Source organism: Thunnus thynnus, chromosome 14 (genome assembly GCF_963924715.1).
Source record: "Thunnus thynnus chromosome 14, fThuThy2.1, whole genome shotgun sequence".
Classification (NCBI taxonomy): Eukaryota; Metazoa; Chordata; class Actinopteri; order Scombriformes; family Scombridae; genus Thunnus; species Thunnus thynnus.
In genome coordinates this window covers 6,129,970-6,154,864 of record NC_089530.1, presented here as the reverse complement: position 1 = coordinate 6,154,864, position 24,895 = coordinate 6,129,970, and the positions used below count along the sequence as shown (strand labels likewise).

Genomic DNA, 24,895 nt, shown 5'->3' with positions numbered 1-24,895 from the left:
ACAAAGTACAGCTGAGATTGATGGAAATGTCATTGACCTGGTGACGGTGCTAAATGAAAAGTCAAGGGATCATCAAAGTTATTACAAATCATTCTGCAGGGAACATAGATGTCTGTACCAAATGTCATGATCCATCCAAAAGTTGTTGAGATTTCACTTGACTACAAATGTCAACCTCATGGTGGCACTAGAGCAAAAACCAGCGAATCCTAGCCACTAGCATTTGTCAAATTGAAGATGAAAATGTGATATGAACGCCTTTGTACCATATCTTAATAGCAATTTAGTTAAAATCTGTCTTTGGTGCTCTGCAACCTGTTTTTACTAATATTATAATTCCATCTTAAAAGATGCCAAGCATAAAGGTCGGACACTTAACTTATCATTATTGGGTTTATTAAGAAATATATTACATATATATATATGGCATGATTAGAATTGCATTATACATGATGGAAGACATTCATTTTCTTGTTACCTATCAGTCTGTCGAATAAAGGATTCAGTCCTCTGCCGAGTCAGTGAGATTTTCGAGGAACTGGAGCACTGTAGAAGCAAACTCCTCAAACTGGTGTCTGTCTGATGAATATAGGCAATGTTCATTAAGTAGAGTCAGGCATACCAGCCTTATGTGAATTCATGAGGACAAGGGAGTGGGAGTGACTCTCTCCTCATGGTGACAGCTCTCCTGGAGTGAATCACTAAATGAGCTGTGAGCAGTAGCCCCCGCAGAGAGTTCTCATGGTGGAGCTGCTGAAACACATTCACAGTTCCCAACAGAGCATCACCTGGACGAGGAAATTCAATCTAAATCCTGACATTGTTTTATTGTAAAGCAGGGATAACAGACAGTATAAGTCTGCATTCCAGACTCAACCCAGATAGCTACACTTGTAAAGAAAAACGTCAAGGGGGCCGTGGGAGAGAGAAAACGGTAGGGATTAATAGACGTTCTGCATCAAATACTTTTGACTCTGAGTTTTCTGCGGTGGACTCACCTGTTCTTCTTCACAGCATCTCCATGCAAATGTCACCTGGCAAACAGGCCACCATGTAATAAGTCAAAATTAGAACCTTTGTTTATCTCTCCATGTTTATGAGGCGAGACAAACAGTAGCATTTTCCTTTTTTTTTCTTCCATGAAATGAAAGCTGGTCCTGAAGAAAATCCCAACACTGAAGCTGGGGCAAAAAGTTGAGAAAGCTTTAGATAAAATCCCCCTTTAAGTAACAGTCAGTAAATGACAAATATCATGAACATCAGTGCACTGGTTTGACACTTAAAGCTGCAATAATTGACTTTTTTGACCACTTGGGGGCTGCAGAACAAGCTGAAAGTTGTCTCATCATCTTATAAGGGTAACATGGCAAATATGTTAGTAAACAGTTACTTACACATCTAGCAGACACAGAGCAACATTCATTTTGAGTTGTTTTTAAGTCCAACATTCACTCCTAGCTTAATATTTATTTCTCCTGTGGAAAATATCTGGCTCTTTAGCTGCTGTAAATGTTATGCTATGTTCAGCAGCTAGGTAACTTTAGCTGTGTCTCAAATCACATACTTCTGTTAGTACACTTTCATGTAGTACACTGTGTACACTATGTACTTACTGGTGTAGTGCGCAAATCTTGACAGGGTAGTGTTGTCTCAAATCAAACACAGCTGTTGTGCACTTACCAGCTACCGAATCATTACAGATTGCTAAATTAATAGGTAGTGTGTCTCCCTCAAGCCCAGGTCCTCTACCAGAGGCCCGGGAGTTTGAGGGTTCTGTGCAGTATCTTAGCTGTTCCTAGGACTGTGCTATTCTGGACAGAGACCTCAGATGTTGTGGTTTGTGAGTCACAGCCCCCAGTACACTGATTACCACTGGCACCACTGTTGCCTTTACTCCCCACATCTTTTCCAGCTCCTCTTTCAGCCCTTGGTATTTTTCGAGCTTCTCGTTTTTCCTCTTCCTGATGTTACTGTCGCTTGGGATTGCTACATCTATCACCACTGCCTTCTTCTGTTGTTTGTTGATCAACACTATGTCCTGTTGGTTAGCCATCACCAGTTTGTTAGTCTAGATCTGGAAGTATATATATATGTGTGTGTGTGTATATATATATATATATATATATATATATATATATATATATATATATATATATATAGCATAGGCGTCAGGTGTTGGGGAACCAGGACACCCTGATGACAAATGGGCTACTGGAACAAGACATAGATGGAGTAGAGCAGGGAATAGGGATCTGTTGGAATGCTACTATACAAGTAACCCCAATGAGAGGGGCTACATGCAGAGGTTGTGAGATATATGGTTGCTTCAAAACCTAACATCTAAGCTGACAAAGAAACAAATACTAGCTCAGTGTTCCAACATCCGCAAATGGCAACTGCTATCACAACTACAGATTGATGAGGTACAACGAACATTCTACGGCAAGGGGGAGCCAGAACGATGGGTCGGGGGGAGATATCTTCATCCCCACAGTCCGAGATTGGGTACCAAGCCCCAACAAGCCTTTACGACACATATTCCCTTACCACAAAGCCAACTGACCTGAGATTGAAAATCATGACCAAGCTGGACACCCTGCACCCCCGTAGCCAATTAGCAAGGCTAAGAGACAAAGTACCCTCATACGTCTGCTCGAGGATGTGAATGCAGCACTACGTATTATCCCTACAAGGACCATAACTGAGACCAATCAGCAACAATGATCCTAGAGATGATTGGCTACAAGATGAACACCTTAAGCCACAGAGAGCATGACCCCCCATTGAGAAGGAGGCTGGAGGCCAAAATCAAGGTGACACGGAGAGAAGTTAGTCAACTCTCAGAGCAACAGAAAGGTGTGGGGATGAAAGGGATACCTAGGAAGTACAACAAACTGTCTATACCTGAGGCACTGGAGACTGCCAAGCAAAGGCTCACAGCTCTGACTACCCGCCTGAAGAGATACACAAGAGAAGCAGAAGCCAGAAGAATAAATAGGATGTTCTCCACAGAACCATTCAAAGTGTACTCTCAGTGACAAGGTAATAACACGAGAACAGATCCACCCATGGCTGAGACTGAACAATACTGGAAGAGCATATGAGAGAAGGAGGCATCACAAAACACTAATGCTCAGTGTCTAGTGGATCTAAGAACAGACCACAGCAATCTCTCAGAACAAGATCCAGTAACCATTACAATAGCAGACATCCAAGAAAGAGCATCAGATATGAAGAGCTGGACAGCACCGGGCCCTGACATGATCCACACCTACTAGCTAAAGAAACTAACTGCACTCCATGAACACCTGGCAGCACAAATGAACCAACTGCTGATGGATGGGATGCACCCAGATTAGTTAACCCAAGGACAGACAGTTCTGATCATGAAGGATCCCCAGAGGGGCGCAATTCCATCCAACTACCGGCCAATAACCTGCCTCTGCACAACATGGAAGCTCCTGTCAGGAATCACAGTGGCTAAGATGAATAGGCACATGGCCCAATACATGAGCAGGACCCAGAAAGGAATTGGTAGTAATATCAAGGGAGCCAAGCACCAACTACTGGTCGATAGAATAGTCACCCAAGACTGCGAGACCAGGAAGACCAACCTGTGCACCGCCTGGATTGACTACGAGAAAGTCTACAACTCAATGCCACACACGGATACTGGAATGCTTGGAAATGTACAACATCAACAGGACACTAAGGGCATTCATCAAGAACTCAATGGGGCTGTGAAAAACAACTCTGGAGGCGAACTCAGAACCAATTGCACAAGTTACCATCAAGTATGGCATATACCATATGCCATACTTGATGGTAACTTCCTCCCTGCTGTTCTGCATAGGCCTGAACCCCCTCAGCCAGATCATCTCAAAGAGTGGCTACGGATACCGGTTCCAAAGTGGAACAACCATTAGTCACCTCCTCTACGTGGATGACATGAAGCTGTATGCCAGGAATGAGCGAGACATCAACTCACTGATCCACATTGCCAGGATCTACAGCAACGACATCAGAATGGACTAGATAAGTGTGGTCAGATGGTATCAAAGAGAGGAAAGATGTTATTGAAGATGTTATAAAGTTATTATAAGGGAGAGACTCTGCACTAAGGACATTGAACTGTTATCCGTGTCACTAAGACCCCAGTATCTGTGTTTCCCCAACTTTTTGTTACAGTGGTGTATATCCATCCAAGGGCTAATGAGGCGAACGTACCGGAGACCGTTGAACAGGTGATCCAAAGGCAACAGTCTATTTCCTCTGATTCCCTAGGGGACTTCAACCACTGTACCCTGAAAAAGACTCTGTGCAGTTTCCATCAGTACATTACCTGCCCCACGCACCATAATAAAAGCCTGGATTTATGTTATGGATCCATTAAAAGCGCATACAAATCCATAGCCAAGCCACCCACTAGGTCAGCTGATCACAACTCAGTGATCCTTGTTCCAGTTTATAAGACCATTGTGAGAAGGGAGAAAACACAGACTAAGAAGATTATAGCTTGGACTGATAATTCCATCCAACGTCTGCAGGGGTGCTATGACTGCACAGATTGAAAGGTATTTACTGACTCTTGTGCTGATATTGATGAACTCACTGATGTTATCAGTAGCTATGTATGTTACCTTTTCTGAAGACATGAAAATTCTAGTGAAATCTGTTTAAATGTGTATCCAAATAGTAAGCCCTGGGTTACAAAGCCACTAAAGGCTCTCATGAATAAGAGAAACAAGGCATTTTATGAGGGGAATTTAGTGGAAAAGCATAGATTGCAATGTGAAATCAAATGTGAAATAAGCAGGGCAAAACAAGGCTATAAGAAAAAGCTTGAGAGAAACATGAGTACAAATAATTTTGGGTCTGCTTGGGATAGAATGCAGACAATCTGGAGCTAAAGCAAAATTCATATCTGCATCAGCAATGCTTGTTTTGCTTGCTAAAAGGTCTTTCACTGTTGACAATATATAAATGACCATTTCTTTTATTCAGTCAGTATTGTGTTTTTCTGTTTGTTGGTTAAGAAATCTTAGTGTGACAAGTAAAGACACTCGTGAAGCACTGCAGCAAGGTTATAGCAGTCAGACAGGCTGGTCTGCCCAAATTATTCAAGAGACAAGCCCTGCAGAAAGCCTTCTTGGTGTTGACCACCTACTACACTCAGAGTTCCAGACTCTCCCCTCATGTACCCATTTCAAGGTACCAAGGCTTAAAACAAACACAAGCATTCATTCGTTCCTACAGCTATTAGCTTGTTAAAGAGATATGCACTCTCACTTCACCGTAGTAATGCTTTACTGTGATGTACTTTACTTTACTGTAGACTACAACCTACTGCGATGTGTGTTTGATTATGTCTTTTTTAACTTTTGTATTGTTCTTTTTGCTGTCTATTGCTGTGTTGCTCTTGGCCTGTGAAACAATTCCCCTGGGTCATAATAAAGTTGAACTTGAACTTGTGGACTTAACACTTACCAGTCTCTGAAACAGCAACAGTGCAAGAGAGCTAAAGGTTGTGATTCATACCTCTCGCAATCACACAGTCTCAGCCATAGATCTCTGCTTGTAGCTCTGATTTTTTAAAGATTGACCTCTGGATGGGTAAAGATATTGTCATAATACTGAGTCATGTTTTCATACTGTGCCTCGCTGTATATGGTTACCTCTGTGCCTGTGCAGCTTGACTCACAGGCTTATTGTAAATTCCACTTTATTACACTGATAATCTGAAACAAAATGAGTTTCTGATATTTTTCCAGACTGCTTTTTTCAAATTTTCCATAAAGTGCTGTGTTTATCTTTGGTTTAAAAGCTTATATCATGATATTGCATATAGACAGCAGTGCTAACACATTATACCTTTTGTAACTTTGAAAAAAGTAGTGTGTACTGTGTTGAATGTAACTTCAAGTTTTTAACAAACAAGATATAAACTGTTAATTTGCAAGCTTTTCAAATTTTTTCCTCTTTGAACACATTTGGGCTAACTGTTTCCCCCTGCCTCCAGTCTTTTTGCTAAGTTAGGCTAAATATCTGCTGACTATAGATTCATACTTAGCTTACAGGCCAGAGAGTGGTATCATTCTCCCTATCTGACTCTTGGCACTGCACTATTAACCAAAATGTCAAACTATTCCTTTAAAGACAGGGAAATGTTCAGACAAATGCTCAGATGTAAAAGAAACCACAACACTGTAGCTATTTGAACATAAAAGCTAATGGCTGTATAAAACTAAGCTTTCAGATGTGTTGGTTGTCTTTTACAGGTGAGGTTGAGAATGGTCCTTTTTCCACAGGACCTTTGCATCTTTAAGGACCAAACTCATTTGCTACCTAAAGCCTTATTGTTCATTAAGAAACTGACCTTGCAGGGTATGAAGCGGACTGTCCAGGTGAGAGCAAAGATAATCATATGGATCAGTTGTCAATGGTGTCACACACCCTCCTGTGGTCTTTACAGTGTACTTAGAGTCCGAGTAAAGGAAAATGAGAGATTTTATTTTAAACACAATATATATATACATTGTTGAAAACGTGAAAAGACTGTGAACTATGTAGTACTGAACTGTGGAGATGGAGTGTTTCACCATATCTGTGTTCAGGATTTTTTGGGCGGGCCTGAAATGGTGGCTCTATGACATAGAGGGGTGATTTTTTTTTGAAAATATCATCCATGTTGCTTGCCTTACACCGACAAACAAATTTTAAATGGTGTATTTTTATACGGGACTTAGGTATGAGCGTTGTGAACACAGAGGCTGTTCAGTTGGGCCGTGCTTTCAGCACCTTCAGCAGACCCGCCAACAGCCTTTCAGAGCAGAGAATACTGCTTATTTTCCCACGGTTTTGAAATCTAACTTTATATACTTAGCAATTTTTTTAATCATTCAAATTTGTCTGGGTGGTTAATAATACATTTTTCACAGACTTTAACAAAGCCACAGGAGCACAGAAGAAACAGATCCAAGTAAACTGTTCACAGTGAGGTCTATGTGTATCATCCCTCTGAGTAACTAGGGCATTGTTTCTGAAAAGAGATGCTGCTGTTGAATTGTTCAATGCTGTGAGCACCACAAGTAAAATTATATTCTTCTCCATTGTATTGAGGTAGTAGAAGAAATCGCAGAGATAGATATCGCAGAACCTGAGTAGTTCACTAACAAGGCTCAGAAAAGCAAGGCTTACTGTGAAAAGCCTCTTGCATGAGTCTAACAAATTTAGCCAGAATCACGCTGTTTCACAAAGCCAACTCAAAGGTAATGTAATCAGACTATGTCAGATCTGGTTTACGAGCTGCTCAGTTCATGACATCAAGCACAGATCACATCACCTCACAGTGAAGAAAACTGTGGTGTTGGCAGCCCCAGAGCAGCACAGTAATACAGTAGTAATACATCAAAAACACCTTAAATACCTCTGTTAGATCATTATGTTTCAGTGCACTACTTCTGTTGCAACCCTGTCTCCTAGAAATTACTTTTTATATACCACTTAATTGCAACAGCAAATTCATTTTGCAGTAGCATAATGCTGACCGAATTACTTTTGGCTAAATGTTATTAATTATAATGACAAAATGTTATTAATTAACATATCTGGCATTTGGCAGGAAAAAAAAAAGTTGCAGCCCATGTCAAAATGTGACATGGGCTGCAATGGACAGCTCTTCATATCCCAGACTTTTCTCTTCCCCACAACATACATACTTAATTTCAGCCGAAATCTGTAGAGAAGAACTCCCTCTGTAAGGGAACTAAATCTGTAATTGCCACCCGACCACTAAATGCATCAAAGTCAAGCAATAGGCCACTTCAATATCAATTGCACAGTAATGGATGCTTCAACTGGCTGTTCACTTGTCCTTGAACTTATAAGCTGCCTGGCATGATTTCTGCTTTTGAGGTTCATCACAATGGAATGAAAACTCATGACCCTCCTTTGTTGTCACCTAGAAACTTTTATTTTCTTCTCTTTTTTTCATTATTATGTTAGCTAAGGTGTAAGGTTGATATGAGCAGAAGCACTTCCATATAGGGAATGTCAAGCAGGATCCTATTAAAATATTGTAGCTAAAGAGTATATTTCAGTCAGTGTACATTTCAAGTCTGGGTCTTGGATAGTTTTCATGCAGGCACATACTGTCAACGCAAGCCATTCACAGCAAAACCAATGAAAAATAATAGTTTCACTGCTGCACCTGAGGCTGAAAAGAAGCCAATTCACTACATGGTTACAATCTAATTATGATTTACCCAGAAAATCATGTCTGACTCTATGAGCTCAGGTTATTAATTGGTCTCAATGGCGCTGCAGTCATCATCTGCATGAACAATACCTTCATTTGTTCATACCTCTGTGCAGTTGGATGTTTACCTATCTGCCATGACGAAAGCAGTCATGGTCTAATTAAGGTCCCCATTTACTCACAATCCAGCCAATTTCCTTCTTTTCTAAGCCTAAACAATCAGATTATACAATGAGGTATCAGTCAAGGTAAATGGTAATGAGAGCATGGAAAAAGAGCCTCCTTGTGACAGGTCGCCATCATCTATCAGCCTTTATCCTTGACCACACAGACCTCTTTCAGGTCTGCTTCTATAATCAGCCATGATATTGGTGTGTGAAAGCTCATCACATTACCAAGAAATGTACCAAGGAAATATTGATTTGTATGTTTTATCCACAGCTGGCCAATACATGTTCACACAGCACTGTGACCTTTAACCACACAGATATTGGACATGGATGGAGATGGAAGAGTTTGGGTAGTTTTTTTTTTTATCCCTGCCAGCTCATATGTCTTTATTTGAAGGTTGACATGGGTACGCTGTCCAGGCAGAAGTTTTATACAGTACTGTAAGATGCTGCGGCATGTTGTGATGAATGTAATTAATTACGGCGGTGACGGTAGGCAACCTGCATCCATATCCCTCTTCCTCCATCTCCCCTCCTGCTCTGAGAAAGCTCCATCCAACTGTCCCCACCAGTTCATCTCTATTAGGGAGCAAATGAGCTGTCGAGCTGCCCGCAGAAGTGCTCAGACAACAAAGAATGGTTTTCAGCCCTCTGGAAAGGCTCCTGTCACCCCTGTATGGTTATCTACCTTCCACTCCACATGCCGAGGCCACTGATCGATCAATAACCTAGACACTGATTGCTTCTTTAAAAGAAAAAGTAAGCCTTTATAAGCCACTTAAATACATTGATTAAAAATTTAGCTCTGCAAGCATGCTCATTAGGAACAATTTTGGTAATAGGAGTGGGCATTGCTCATGAAATATCCCTGTTCTATGGGTAATTGTAAATTCTGACCCAGAAACAAAAGCTTAGAGAAAAGACAATGGTGCCAGGCCCAGCCACTCATTTGTCTTAATCTGGATAAACTCCTTTATCCTTCATCTGCCTTTAATTCTCTCACTTCTTATTTGCTCTGTCATCAATACCGGCAACAGCCAAAGTGGGCCAGCCAGCTGCCAAGGAGAGCGAACATTAACACGGCGTCCCTGACAAATGTCCTTAAGAACAAAAAATGCTAAATAATTTCAGGAAAGTTGAGGAAATTCAAACATCAGTAGCCACTGAGGCCTTCATGGTGCGTCAGAGGCAGGAGAACCCTAGCAATGCTGACCTTTGGGTGTCGGAGCAATCAATCAGCCTGACCCTGTAGGTGCTCCAGCTCTCCAAAACAGCCCAGTCTGTACCCTTGATATCTGCCTAATAGGAGGCATTACATTAATCTCGCTAGTGACACTGGTTACGAGAGCGCCAGACGTTTAACTTCCTGGGTGCTACAATTCAACCTTCCAACATGCAAAAGACTAAACTTTTATAAAAAAAAAAATTATGCCATTAAAAGATGACCTTATAGATTTTTAAGGCCTGTTGTATGTGTAAATTTAAGTTTCTTGATAATGGATGTCAAAACTCAGAAAGTCTTAAATATCGACCAATCAACCAATAGTGAGAAAATGTTTTTCTTCCCAACTGGGTTTGTTGAAATACTGTGACTCACCAAAAGGACACAGACATCATTTGTTGCAAATCATTGACAAATGAACTTTCAGAATACTCTAAACCATGTTTTTTTCAAGGTATTAACATTTTAGGAAAAGGTTAATGTTTCATGATTGACAGATATTTCATTTCAATGCTCAACGCCCCAAAAAAAGCTAAATGAAAACACCCTGAATCTAAACACCTTAAGGTGTTTTGTGGTTATTTGACTGCTCTGACTAAATCATGCTGCCTCATAGCTGCATAAAAATGCGCTGGTATTAATCACAGCTGCTGCTGTTCAATTGTCATCATCCAAACAGAATGTTATCTAAAACTCTAATGTTAATCCTTGCACTGATCCATGTTCCTACCTATTGATCTTTTCCTGGTTATGTCTGCCATACTCAACACAACTATTGCATTCTTTAAAGCTACTATGTGTAGAGGTTTTATGCGACACTGTTAAACTCTTTGCTGTTCTTGATGCTACCACCAGATGGCATTAAGAAATCCTAAATGTAGGATGTAAGATCTAGATCAATATATAAGAACTAATCAATATTTCATTGTTAAAAACTGACATCAGTGTAAGGTGTGTTCAGACAGAAAGCAAAGCGGATTTTCGCCTTGCTTCATTCACACGAGTTTGACTGCTGGACCATTTGTGTTTATTCACCCCAAACATACCCAGATCAGAATCCTAATTGGCCCAATCAGGTTGTTTCAGTTAGATCCATAGATATGGATATATATGCCAGCAAAACACTGCTATGCCCACACCTATCCAGCAAGTGGCAGCATACAGCAAGCAAAATCCTTGTTTGCTTCTTCCTCTTTTTGCCAAGTCATGACAGTCATTCAGTCAGCAAACAGCATGAAAAATGGACAACGAAATAGGAGAGATGCCATCAAAAAATAAAAATATCTGTGTACATATTTTAATACCTGGGAGACTATTTTCCCACCCCCACTAGTCAATTAATCGATTAGTTGCCAACTATTAAATTAATTGGCAACTATTTTGAGAATCGATTAATCGTTTTGAGTCATTTTTCAGAAATTTCCTAATTCTCTGGCACCAGCCTCTTCAATGTGAATATTTTCTGGTTTATTTAGTCTTTTAGACAGTAATTGAATATTTTTGTATTGTGGACTGTTGGTTGGGACAAAACAAGAGATTTTAGGTTGCATCTTGGCATTGGGCAATAGTGATCGACATTTTTCACCATTTTCAGACATGTTATAGACCAAACAACTGATCGATTAATCGAGAAAATAATCTACAGATTAATCGATAATGAAAATAATTGTTAGTTGCAGCTCTACTTTGTTCACTCCCTCTAGGACAGTCTCAACAGCCACTTTGCTGCTCAGTGGACTGTCTCTCTAGTTTAGTTGAATCAATTTTATCTTGCTGCAGGACTTTCTACAGCTGGTCTTACTGACTTTGTGACACTGCCATCAAACAGGTGGTTAAGAACCTCCTGATTGCCTTAGATTTAAGTACTCCCCCAGTTCAGGTGCTATTTGATCTTACTGCCACTCTCAATACAGCTGATTGGAGTGTACTCCTGAGCCATTTCTGACAAAATACTGCACATTATGGCCCAGCTCGTTCTTGACTTCTCCCCAAGCTCTCAAATGGAATGCACTGTGTTTCTTTCAACATGATATCTGAATACCCCAAAGGTAACTAAGGTGCAGCACAAGGTTCAGTGCCAGACTCACAGGAGTTTTTTAACTTCATGTTGTATTTTGTAAGATCCTACACAGTGACCTAATTTATTTATTATTAAGTAAAACATAAGCATTTCAAAGACCACACACAACTCAAAAACATGGAATTTTTCAGTCCGCTGCAATTAAGGCCGTGGATTCTACTGAAATGTTCAAACTGAAACATTCTCAGCGTCATATGATCATACTGAGCACCATTTATCTTAGGAGGAATTCACTCTCTACCTTTCCTACCACGGACAGCACTGATAGAGTGAATAAGTGTTAAGAGAGTTTTGCTTTGCGAAGTTGTGCGTGTGTGTGTTTGTGTGTGTGAGAGAGACACCAGTGCAAGTGAATGTAGGATTGTGGTTGCTGTGGCTCCTCCTGCAGACAAATGCAGATTCTATCACTGGCCAAACTCCCATCCAACCACCAGACTACATGTACCTTATGCTTTAACCCCTTTCTCTCTGTTCATGTTACTGTGCTTTTACTGCTCTGGTTGATACATGCTTAGCCATCCAGGCATGGGATTTCTGTAAGAGTAAGACCATACAAATATTTATTTTCATCATCAATTGCCTTATTTCCAAGTGAACGAGAAGGGAAGCAAATATTATTTTTGATTTTGATGGGGACACAGTAGTTTCAAAACATGAGTCTGTTTGCACCAGAAAGGGTGAAAATCAGTGTGCTCCAGTCTCTTTTCTATCTAAAGTTTGCTGCCCTTGATTTGAGAAGCACCTGATGCAGCTTTACAACACTCCAAAATGTGCAGAGAACTCTTTTTTACAAAACAAATATTAGCTTGGTGCTAATGTGACCTAATCCCTAAAAATGTAGAAACACCTGCAAGAAATTTACCAGTCAACAACCATTGATGTATGAAGGAAAGAAATAACACAGCCAGATATAATCAGGCTATATCAATCATGTGGAAAAAAAAGATAAGTCTTTACTTTTTTCCTCTCTTTTTTCTCATTTTTTTCCCAAATAAATACTGAGAAACTACAATTGTGTAAACATTTGTAGAAGTTTGCAGAACATTAGGAAGTTAGTAAAATATTTCATGTTTTCTTATTATTTTCATCTTTTAAAGCTCCGTCCACAGAAATAGAATCCAGCAAATTCCAAAAACCTCTGCAGCCCAAACATTATTTGAAGGCAGAGTATTGGTTGAATTAAAATTAAACAGTTGGTCTCCTCACACAAATATCTTGGTGTTTTTATTGACAATTCATTAACCTGAAACACCCATGTGGACAGTCTCTGTAGCAGATTACAACAACAACTGTACTTCCTACATCAACTCAGAGTTCATAGTATTGATCAAAAATTTATGTTAGACTTTTATCAGGCAGTTTTAGAGCGCCTTATCAGATAGAGCATCACAGCTTGTTTTGATAATCTCTCTGTGCAGCTAAAGTCTAAACTGGTCCAGCTGATGAAGACTGCATGGAAGATTACAAGGGTAAAACAACATACATCCCTGCAGTCTACTTAGGAACAGACTACACTAAGGCAAGCCAATAGGATAGTAACTGACCCATCCCATGTTCTACACACTGAGTACCAGCTACTGCCCTCAGGTAGGAGGTTCAGAGTGATTCGTAGCAGAATAAATAGATTTAAAAATTCACTTATCCCAGTGTAAATAAAACTTTTAAATAGTGGCATATAAGGCCAGGATGGACACTGGATGTTTTATGTAAGGGATTTTTAATGAAAAAGAGATTTTCTCTGTTTTTTATTGATGTGATTATTTTCTCTGTTTGCCTAGGTACTTTAAGAACCATGGTATGTTACTTATTTACATCTTTGTATATTTTCTGTATGTAAAATGGTTTTAGTACCTTGTTTGTTATTTATAAACTCATTTGTATTTTGTCTTTGTATATGAAATGTTGTCTTTTAATGGCTGCAGCATGGGTGAAGAGCCCAAGACAAATTTCCCAAAATAAAATTAATCTTAATCTTAAACCTCAATGCTTGAAGCCAAAGAATAGCTTCACTTTTCATTCTAACAAGTCAGAATTTATTTATAGATATCTTAAATTATCCATCTGATCAGTTTTCAACTGATTTTGGTGTTTTGACATGTCAAACTGAAATTGTAGATGTATATATAAAATGGATTGTTCTTTGTAGCCATTTTATGGTCACATGGCTTGCCATCCATGAATCCCCACCTGATTAGATCTCCGCACTGATGACTTGGGGTAGCTGGGATGTATGAGGCTGCAGGCAGCACGTGTGTTATGTCAATACCTTGAGGTGGTCGGCTTTCCCTTCATCTCACAGGGGAATTGAATCAAACACACATCTGTAAGGTTTCGTGTCATTTACCTCTTGCACTTGACTTCAGTGAGGAAAGAGAAAACTCTCTATATAGAATTGTCACACTTTCTTTAATGCTTAGAGCATGGCTCACTCACACTGGATACAGACATACAAGCTGCTGTAGAGGAATGAGCCCCAAACAGTGGGGCAAATACTTTTAATCAGTTTCACACCAACCTTTAGGAGTTGTTGTGACTACTCTATGCGTAATTATACCCAAACAGACATGGCAGGATGTGTCTCAGAATAAACAGATGTTCTTTGTCTCCCTTTCACACAAGAACATACTGTTCAGACGTAAAAAGTGATTTCTATGACTATCACTAAGCATTTTAACCTTTTACAAGTTCACACAAGCATTTATACATATTCATAAAATAATTTCCTTCACAAAGGTCAGCCGCAATATTTCCATTGGTTATGTGAAGTGCAGCCTGCAGCCAATTAAGTGTTATTAAAACATAATTAATCCGATGCTCATTCCTACATATTAGAATGCTGCCAACTGCCATTTATTCCATAATCCAATACGCCAAAAATAGCAAATGGGTTGATTGAACATCATCAATTACATATGTAGTACATTTACAAGCACAAAGTTTAATCTATTTGTAAGCACATTTGCATCAGCCTGCACATACAATCTACCTCATGCTGTCCAGTCAAGGTGTTATGGAGTCATTTTCCTATTGTTCCTGTTGCAAACACAAACCAATAAATTGGCAACTTATCTTAATAAGTCAGCCTTCACATGGGTATCCATGGGAAATTTTAGGGGGATGATATTCTATAATCCTTAAGTATCAGTGAAGGTATGGTTCCCTCCTGTCCTACTCCGCCAAAGAAAATAGGCTGCCCGCGAGCTTGGCCAAAAACAATGTTTTTGTAAGTTACGGTCAATCAAAGCCGAGCTGCACCACCCAGCGCTTTCATTTCCCTCAAGTCCCCCAAGTTATTGCTCCCTGATCTGTGCTGTAATGCAGCTTTCACTCTCTGATTTCCAAACGACCGCAAAATATGGAAACAAACAGACAGAATAAGAAAGTTTTGTGTTGAGAGATGTGTGCTGAGATGGATGGGACTCATCATGACTCTCTTCCTGACAATGTTTAAAGGGGACCTATTATACTTTTCCCTATTTTCAGCCATATATATAATGTTACAATGTCAGATGTTCATATTGAATGTGACCAAAGTGTCAAATAATGAGTTAAACGTATGCAGAAGTAATCCCTGTGAGCAAAAAGCACTGGCTTCAGACTGCTCTGAATGCTCGGTTTCCAATGTTTTTTTTCCACAGTTCCTCTTTAAACTGTTTTTACAAGGATAATCATGGCTGAATCTGTTGTTTAATTTGTTAAATGAAAAAAAGAAAAAAAAAAAAACTACCAAAACCACTGATATACAGTATGTCCATGTCAAACTGACGTCCATGAGGGCAGAGACATCAGGCTGCAATCTACTCACAATCCAGGCACACAACCAGGAGGCTGTTGAGTTTCTTGGCCCTCTTCTTGATGCAGGTTGCCATCTAGTGGTTCTACTGAGATTTCACCCTTCCTCCAGTGTGAAATGAGGTTTCACATCACTATTACAGAAGAAAATCTGTATAAAATTAGCAAATTATATTTCTGTGAATTTACACAATGTAGTTACAATTTAGACAATGACTAATTCACTCTACAAAAATGATAAAAGACAGATAAAATATTAATTCTGTAATATGAACACAAAACACCAGGCATAACTAATTCAGTGATTCCCAAATTGAGGGGCGCATATACCCTTTTTTTTTTAAAGGTGATATTTTGACCTGTCAGACACAAGTGTCACTAATAACAACACTTATTGCAGCCCTGCACTGCAATAACTGGAGCTGGAGCAGCATCATAATTAATGTTATTAGTTGCACCTGTGCTTTCCTGTGATGACAAGTCAGAATGTCTTCATTTGGGAACAATAAAGAAACACAAGTGCTGTGATGCCAGGAGGACCATCAGGATCAGGATTCAGGTCAGCAAGATTTATTAAAATAGCAAAACATGTCAATTACAAGACAGACACACGTTTGACAGGGAAGAAGACAAAAACTGGTGATTTCATCAGTCAAGTAAGAAGCAAATAAGAATCTTGCTCTGGAGTGTCGATATAGCAGAAGAGTCTTGTGTTTTTTGTCTGTAAAAACTCTGGACAAAGTTTAACTTGTATTGTTCATTTGCACAACAAAATTCTTGAAAGAATCTTGGAAAAAAGAGGCACTTTATTGTATTTAAATACAATTAAACTAGGTCCATTTTGTGACTATAGTTGTCCAAGTGTTACCTGTTGATAAAATTGTAATCAGTTTATGTGTCCTGATGATATGTTCACTTAATCTGCTGTAGCCCCTCAATGATTTGTCAATTGTTAAGAGGTCTGTAAGGCACCGTATTTGCAGGATTAGACATATTTTTTTACGCTTAAATTGTTTGAGATTTTGACTTCAAGTCTACCATCAGGCTGCTTTATTTGTCTTTAACCATATAAACGTTTAGTATAATCACAGCTCTGGTTTTGGTGAAAATATTAGATATATGTTTGTGTAATAAATGTGCTAAAACGTGCTGTTGGATGATGGTGGGTTAACATGAATGTTTGGTTTGTTGTTAGTTAATAATTCCATGAGGAATCAGTCATGTAAATGACCAGACACGAAAATAAAACAATTCATTCATTCATTTTTTCATTCATTCAAATTTGAAATTTATTTTGGTCTGTAAATAAACAAACAAAAAAATGACTTGAGAGGCCACTGCTACTGAAAAACTGTGGGTTACTGCACACAGCAAAGAAAATAATACTGATTCTGATTTTCTTCTCTTTGATTTTTTTTTTTAAAAAACGTTGGAAACTGATTTACTTTTCAATCAAATAGGGGTCTGTTTTTGTTTTTATTTATTCATTTATTTATTTAGTGTCTGTTTTAATTCTTGATAGTCGACCAGTGAAGCAGCAACATTTTTAATAATAATTAATCATAACTAATCATGACTATTTAATCATGACAACAAAACTTGTCAGCAGCTAGACTAACTGTCACTGTTATTGACATCATTTCCTTTTTAATAAAAGACACCTGACAACATTATAGTCTATCCCAAACTCTACACTTTATATGAGGAAGAATTCATTACATTCTTTTATGAAGAGTAGCTTTCATGAAGCTCTAGTGCTCCTCATCATCTTCATACAGCTTTTAACACATAAATCAAAATATCAAAGAGTTTTCATTCATATCAACCAGCAGCAACATAACTTGTTTGCTTGTTTGATGAATATTTTTTGTTCAGGGATGACTGACTGAGCACATCTGAGTTTTAGAGAGCCAGTGTAGTAACAAGTATATTCGCGCCACTAGAGGGCGCTCCTCACCAAATTATACAGGTTTATAATCCAGATTTCCTCTGCTTTGATTGATGTACGTGTAATTTCAAGTTTGAAAATGGTCCCAGTGCTTTTTCTTCCATTTGACCTCCCGCCTAGTGAATGACTGCAGATGACATGAGAACAATAATGTAGTTTTACATGATGTCTTCTCACCTGAAAAAAACAAACAAAACAAACAGTAGCCTACGTATTTTGAAGGGTCAAACACTTTTTTTTATTTGTAAACGCAGGGTAAATTGGATTATATCTATATATATTTGTACTGTTTATAATTATTTTGTTGATGTTTGAAAGTGCAGAGAAGCACTGACACTAAAAGCCCGGTGCTGAAGCTGCTCGGTGACTCTGAACACAACTGCAGACTCCAACAAGCGTCTTTTTGTCCAAACATCTTCTTATCTTCGCTGTCTCTGCTCCGTCAATCCCCATTTGTGTCGAGATTACACTCACATAAGATTATCTTTACGCTCTTTATTAACCTATTCTTTCAGTGCTTAGACAAAGGCCTGTGGTAGCTGTACGCGCCATCAGCAGGCCAACAGCCCATTATTACAAATCACAATAGAATTTACCGACATAAATCAGCTTTATATTCGTCTGAGCAACAGGTTTATACAGATTTATTTTCTGTATTATTATTGTTGTTATTATTATTTCTATATTATTAGTATTATATATGCATATGTCTATTATTAGTATTAATAGTATTAGTATTATTGTAGCTTAGATTCGTTAATGAATTAGCCTATTAATTAAATTATATGTGACAAATTATTTTAGCTGTGATCCAGTCGCTGTCTTCGTGTTTAAATCGTAGAAATAAAATATAATTTTATATCGCTTCAATCATCTTTCCGGTGATCATCTCATCTATCAGGATTTTATACCTTCTAATCGTTTAGTGAGCGTCACGTCTATTTATTTTACAAATATGAGTTTAAGGGTTTAAATTTTAGATTACCTGTAAATTTAGAAGATGGAAATTGAGATGATTCATTATGTTAAAGTGCGATGATGGTTTGAGGGTGACGGGCTCTCTGGCAGCTGCTGTCTTGGCTGCAGATGAACTGGAAAAAGTGCCAATCTTTCAGTCATTGATCTCTCACTGGGTCAGCCTGCAACTGCTTTATTTAACTCTTGACACTTTACAAAAATGAAGGAGACTGAGCAACCCGCTGTCAGCACGCTGCTTAAAAACTCTAATACGATATATGTGTTTTTCAATAGGCCTAGTGATCATTTTAGAAAGACTTTAAAACAAGATAATAAAATCAATGTATATAATCAGGGGGAAATGCGGGTATAAATTAGAAACAGAGGACCATTTACAGAATTAGAAAATGTGTATATACTGCATCCCTTCATCGTGAAGAAATACAGTCAAAATTGTGAATCACCTCGCGTTGAAAACCTTTTAAAATCCACAATCTTTTCCCCGGTGAGCAAATGGGCAGCAAGGTGCATTTGCTGAAGCCTTTCAAATGCTAACGTGGCCATATTTCACTCTTACAACCTTCTCACATCTCCATAAAATATTCCAGCACTCAGAGTGATGACTGGAGCCTGGCGCTTTTTCTCACACACTTTCACCGTAATAACGCAGTTTGTCTGAAAAAACACACATTATCTCAGTCATAGAAAAGCGAGCTCTGTCCTTTAAGGAGTTTATACTCTGTAATGATCAGTACAGTGTTGTCTGAAAGGCCAGTGGCTGCTGCTTTAAAAAAAAATCCAGTTCTTTCAAATATGTAATGGGAAGCATGAAATAATAGGGATGTTCAGCAAGATGGAGTAAAGTGAGTGAACAGTAATCTTTAATGCAGGAATAACTCGGTTTATCCGACCTCATTTTCCAAAGTACCGGGATCAATCACAAAATATTAAAACACGAAGAAGAAAAGTCCCAGCTGCATGTCATATCAACGTATGTATTCTAAAGAATCAAAATAATGTTGAAACGATTCGCTTTTCTTTAAACCGTCTCACGATATTTTATTTTAACTAATAAAATCTCCAATCTGCGTCAAATTCACTAAAAACCACGAAAACATCCTTCTTCGCCCCCGCCGGCTCCCGTATCTACTTTAATATACTCACACTGTCTTCAGTAGGAGCTTATAATGTAAATGTATACTCTTTGTCATATGTGGAAACAAAGATTTCCACCGTGTGAGACGCATCATTAACAGCGCCGCAAAAGATCTTAATAGAGTGTAGCTTCTGGTGCATTCACGGTCACCTCCGACTCTCTGACTTCCGCAATTTTCAAGTCTTAAATACATCAACAATCAAGTTGTTTTACTTGTTGATAGCAAAATTATTATAGTTTATAGATTATTTTCTATAGTTCAGCTATTTGCCTCTGTAGAAAAATTCTGGAAAACTGTGTATGTGTATCAGGCGTGGTCTTTTAAAATACATTTAAATTACAGATAAAAATACAACAATTCTATTTTTCAGAAAAGAGAACTTTATAGAGGCCTAAATAGAAAAATAACCTATACGTTATCCTACTTTTTTCGGTTGTTGGTTTGCTCTGAAACGCCATTTTTCCGCAACATGGATCATCATCTATCATGAATAAATCCAGTCAGTCCTATTTAGCGCTGAGTTGGCTCGTTCCTATGCAACTCAACTGGAAACTCTCATTTCCGACAGCACGTCAACGCAGCACCCGTCCAGCGGAGACGCACATGTGAAGCAGCGGAGTTTCCGTCTCCTCCAATCAGGACGCCGTTTCACTCAGCCCTGTCCAATGGGAATAACGCGCGTGCAGGTGGCTGCGCTGTTATCAACGGGTCCCGCTTCACTCTCAGCATAGAGCGAGTCCATTTATGGAAAGACAGGCCGAGCCCTTAATGGTTCCCATCAAAACCACTAAAACCATCATCAGCCCGGCCGACTTCCGCGAGGATTCCTGTGGCGGGCGCATGCAGCTCTCTCCCAGCTGACAGACTGACACCAAAACAAACACGCGGAGAGACATTTTTGGGGGTTGAACAAGCTCTTCACTTCCCAAGAGAGAAGAAGTTCAGCTTTCCTCAAGTTTTTCAACATTCCCAGAGTCTGCTGCTTCTTTATCCAGGATACTGCCGGAGGAGGCGGCAGAAGTGGCCTGGCTCCAGAACAGCACCAGACCGCTCTGTGCCGTTATCCACTCTGATATTAGTTTAATTTAATATCCTGTTTTTATCCGAGCGACTTTGGTGGTTCATGTTCACAAATGTTAGCTGTCGGGCAGATGGAGGCTAACCGGCAGAGTGCTTTCGTCCTGGGCAGCACCCCGCTGGCGGCGTTGCACAACATGACCGAGATGAAGACGTCCCTGTTCCCGTACGCGCTGCAGCAGAGCCCGGCGGGCTTTAAGGCACCCCACCTCTCCAACCTCAGCTCTCATTTAGCCGGGGCGACCCCTCACGGAATAAGCGACATCCTGGGGAGACCCGTCGCCACTGCGGGACAGCTGCTCTCCGGCTTCCCCAGGATAAACGGCCTGGCCACCACCGCAGCCGCCGCCGCAGCAGCGGGGATGTACTTCAGCCCGGCGGTGTCGCGGTACCCGAAGCCCCTGGCCGAGCTGCCGGGGAGGGCGCCCATCTTCTGGCCCGGGGTGATGCAGGGTTCTCCCTGGAGGGACCCGCGAGTTCCTTGTCCCAGTAAGTCCTGGTTCTCTGTCTGTTTTTGCGCGTTTATGAACAGTTTAAATTCAGAAAGAGTCAAGAATTATCCACGAGGCTGTGAGATGTTTTTGTAGAGCTTTGTTTCTTATTTTAGACACTGTTTTTAGGCCTGTAAGAGTTCTGCTACACAAACATAAACAACTACACTTACATACAGGCCTAGTTTCACACAAACATCACAGCCTCTAAATATAGTTTTATGAATATTGCACTTGTACCAAAAGAATAAAAAATCATTAAGTAATTTAGCCAATTAAAATTATTTTTGAGCATCAAAGACACATTATAACTCCATATTAGAGCAATAAAGGAATCTAATGTGATATTTTAAAATAATAATATTTTTATAAACTTGTATTAACACACGAGACAGTTTGTCAGTAAACTCATGCAGCTCAGACACTCTGAGCTGTTTTAGGAATATTTTAGGCACATTTTTAGTTGAGGGATGGTTGTTGAGTAAATGTGTAAACATTAAGTGTAAAATAACATGTTTACTCCCAGTCTGAATAAACCTCTTTATGTATCTTTTTCCAGCTCAAGCTAACTTAATGATGGACAAGGACGGCAAGAAGAAACACTCCAGACCCACTTTTTCAGGACAGCAGATTTTTGCACTGGAAAAAACTTTCGAGCAGACGAAATACCTGGCCGGCCCAGAGAGAGCCCGCCTGGCCTACTCATTAGGAATGACCGAGAGTCAAGTCAAGGTAAAGACTGTCAGCACCTGCTGAGGAATTTTTGGCAAATGTGGAAAATATCATGTGGCTTCTCTGCAATCTGAGAAATCCCACTTTTGGCTGCGCAGGCCAAGAAAATGAGTTATTACTGAACAATTACATTTACAACTTGTTTATATTATCCTTCTCAAAATAATAATAATAATTATTATTGTTATTGTAATTATTATTATTGTGTTATTTAATAATATATGATATATAACGTGATTAAGTTATATCCAGGACTATTTACACCTGTTGTGATTAGTGTGAACTAGTGAACCATTTGTCTTTGTGCCTTCACTTTATTACTTTCTTATTTTTGGACCTGTTGAGCATCTTTGCGCGTCTCTCTCTCCTCAACAGGTTTGGTTTCAGAACAGAAGAACCAAATGGCGGAAGAGACACGCAGCAGAGATGGCCACGGCCAAGAAGAAACACGACTCTGAGACGGAGAAGATGAAGGAGAGCTCGGATAACGAGGACGACGACGAATACAACAAACCACTGGACCCAAATTCAGACGACGAGAAAATCACGAGACTGTTGAAAAAGCACAAGGCCACCAACCTGGCGCTGATCAGCCCCTGCAGTAACAGTTCGGACACCTTGTGATGCCCACAGCTTGGGGTGGGGGGCAAAGTGTGGGGGGCCAAAGGGTCCAACAGAGACTTTGTCGCACTCTTTCCGACCCCCTTTCCACCTGACATTACGAACATGCGTCCGAGGTGATCGCATTTTGTCTTTGACAGAGCAAGAAAACGCGTAAAAAGCAAGAGACGCACTGAAGACGCGCTCACCAAAACGTGAATCCAAATCCACTTACAGACGCGTATAAACGGAGATATGACTTCTGTCAGAACTGGACCACCAGAAGACTCATAATGACAAGTTCATGTCAGCTGAAAGGACAAAAATATTGGGACAGGAAATTTGTTTTGGCGACGCAATTCAGTTTTTACGCATACAAGTGGAGTTTTAACAACGGGTGTAAATGTAAACAAAATATTATATACACACAATCTGGATCAGTGTTGGGCTTATCACACACACTCACACTAATAGTGTGAATCATTACTCTTATTACACGAGTAATGCTACTCTACTCTGGCAGTGTAATTCACACACTTGTTACATTATTTTCCATTACACCTCTCCTTCAATGATTAGCAGCCTTTGTCACCTTACAGAGTCATGAAGGTCGTTCATTTCGCTCTGAATGAGACTGCTGAATGTTCTTATTAATTGATGATATAAATCTTAAGACTCATAATATTTTCACTTGGAAGAAAAGTACATAATTGCCAGTCTTTTTTTCTTTTTTTTTTGCAGTAAAAGTGCACACAGTTTTTGGGGCAGCTTAAATCTGTTTTTTTTTTGTTTTTTGTTTTTGGTGAAAACAAAGGCAACCACTTTTATGTACAGGCTTCATTTCTGAGGGATGGTGGGTGAGATTTTCATCTGTGACTGTCTGCTTTTATTGAAGCTGATTTATTAGCAGCCACAACACTGATCCGGATGTCAGACGCATGTGTAATATGGCAGGTGTAAACGGGGCCTGTGATGCTTTTAAAGCTCAGTTTAACCAGGGTATCCACTGTCCTAAAAGGCGAGAGAATAAAGAGGTGAGAGGAGGCGCAGGTGCTGCAGCCTGAAAATGAAAAATGTACGTCAGATTGTATTGTATATATTTTTTACTGAATAAGTTATGTTGTTTGAACCAGTGGAAACGTGGCAGCCTTTTCTCCCCCGCAGCCCTGACGCGCTTATTTCCCTCTCAAATATACCTGCTGCTTCCTTTTTATTCCTGATTGTCGCCCATTTCTCCACGTTTTACAATTCTCAGTTCAGTACCGGCACACAAATGTAAAGACACAAACTGCTGTAAATAATCACTGTAAAAAAAAACAACAAAAAAAACAGCTTGTTTTAACGACATGACAGTACACACTTTTCTTTGGTTTCATTTGGAAGAGTTTTATGTTTTTACCTCATCAGACAGCGGAATAGAAAACTGGACATTGTTTATGTTGCTATTAAAGAGAGTATTATTGCTTCCGGGAAGGTTATAGGAAGAAAAAACACTTTGTATTATGAATAAATTATTTAACAAGCATTTTAGTTTTATTATGGGTTTTGTTTTAATGTATGGGCTTAATATAAATTAAAGATAAATTCATGACTATCAGTAACTGAATTTCATTATTGGTAACTGTGACGCTGATGTGCTGTGAGAGGGATTATATTATATTACAGACTGCACGGAAAACAAGGACCTGAAGTTAGAACAACAACAACAACAACAACAATAATAATTACACAATACATTTAATTTAGTTCACGTATTTTTTACCAAAAAACAAAGTGACATTTTCGATTTTTTTCCCTTCAGGTTCAACTTAAATTTTATTTTTCAATAATTTATTCCATCAAGTTACATTAAGTAATACAGATTCTATAAAACATTAATATTGTAGCACATGATACACTGTTAGATATTTGAAAACTATTATTATTAAAGGTGCAGCTGTTTAATGATTTTAAGGAATCAAAGCAGGAAACGCGCACTTCGTACTAATGACGGCTGTTTGATTTTGCACTCATGTTTCCTGCAAACTCAGAATGAAGCTCTACAGTTCAGACGTCCTGCTATCTGACCTCTAGTAGAATTTATTGTAAATATATCCAAGAAAACTATCGATTATGGGTTTATAATGGTTTCTGTTAAACAGTTATAGATTTGTGTTCAACTCAAACCCAGTAGCATAGAGACGCTTGACAGAAGTGCTCCCTCTCTGTTCATGATCAAGTATTACAGCTGGATTCTTCTCTGTAGGTTGAATCAATGGGAGCTTTATGCACCGTGTCATTTGGATTAAACCAATCAGATATTAGCACTCATAAAATCTAATCCCATTTAGGAGTGAGTGTGATAATCTATATGATGTGATTCAGAATGAAGAAAACGAAAAAGAAAAGTATTTTGATAAAAGCCCCGATTTG

At 39.2% G+C, this 24,895-nt stretch overlaps 1 protein-coding gene across 1 annotated transcript; it reads left to right on the top strand.

The window, feature by feature from the left end:
• The first annotated feature begins 16,007 nt into the window (after positions 1-16,007).
• On the top strand, positions 16,008-24,080 carry nkx6.2 (NK6 homeobox 2). Its single transcript, XM_067609448.1, has 4 exons — positions 16,008-16,080; positions 20,152-21,149; positions 21,711-21,883; positions 22,259-24,080. The coding sequence occupies exons 2-4, from the start codon at positions 20,717-20,719 to the stop codon at positions 22,505-22,507; spliced, it is 855 nt and encodes a 284-aa protein (XP_067465549.1). The 5' UTR covers positions 16,008-16,080; positions 20,152-20,716; the 3' UTR covers positions 22,508-24,080.
• The last annotated feature ends 815 nt before the right edge of the window (positions 24,081-24,895 follow it).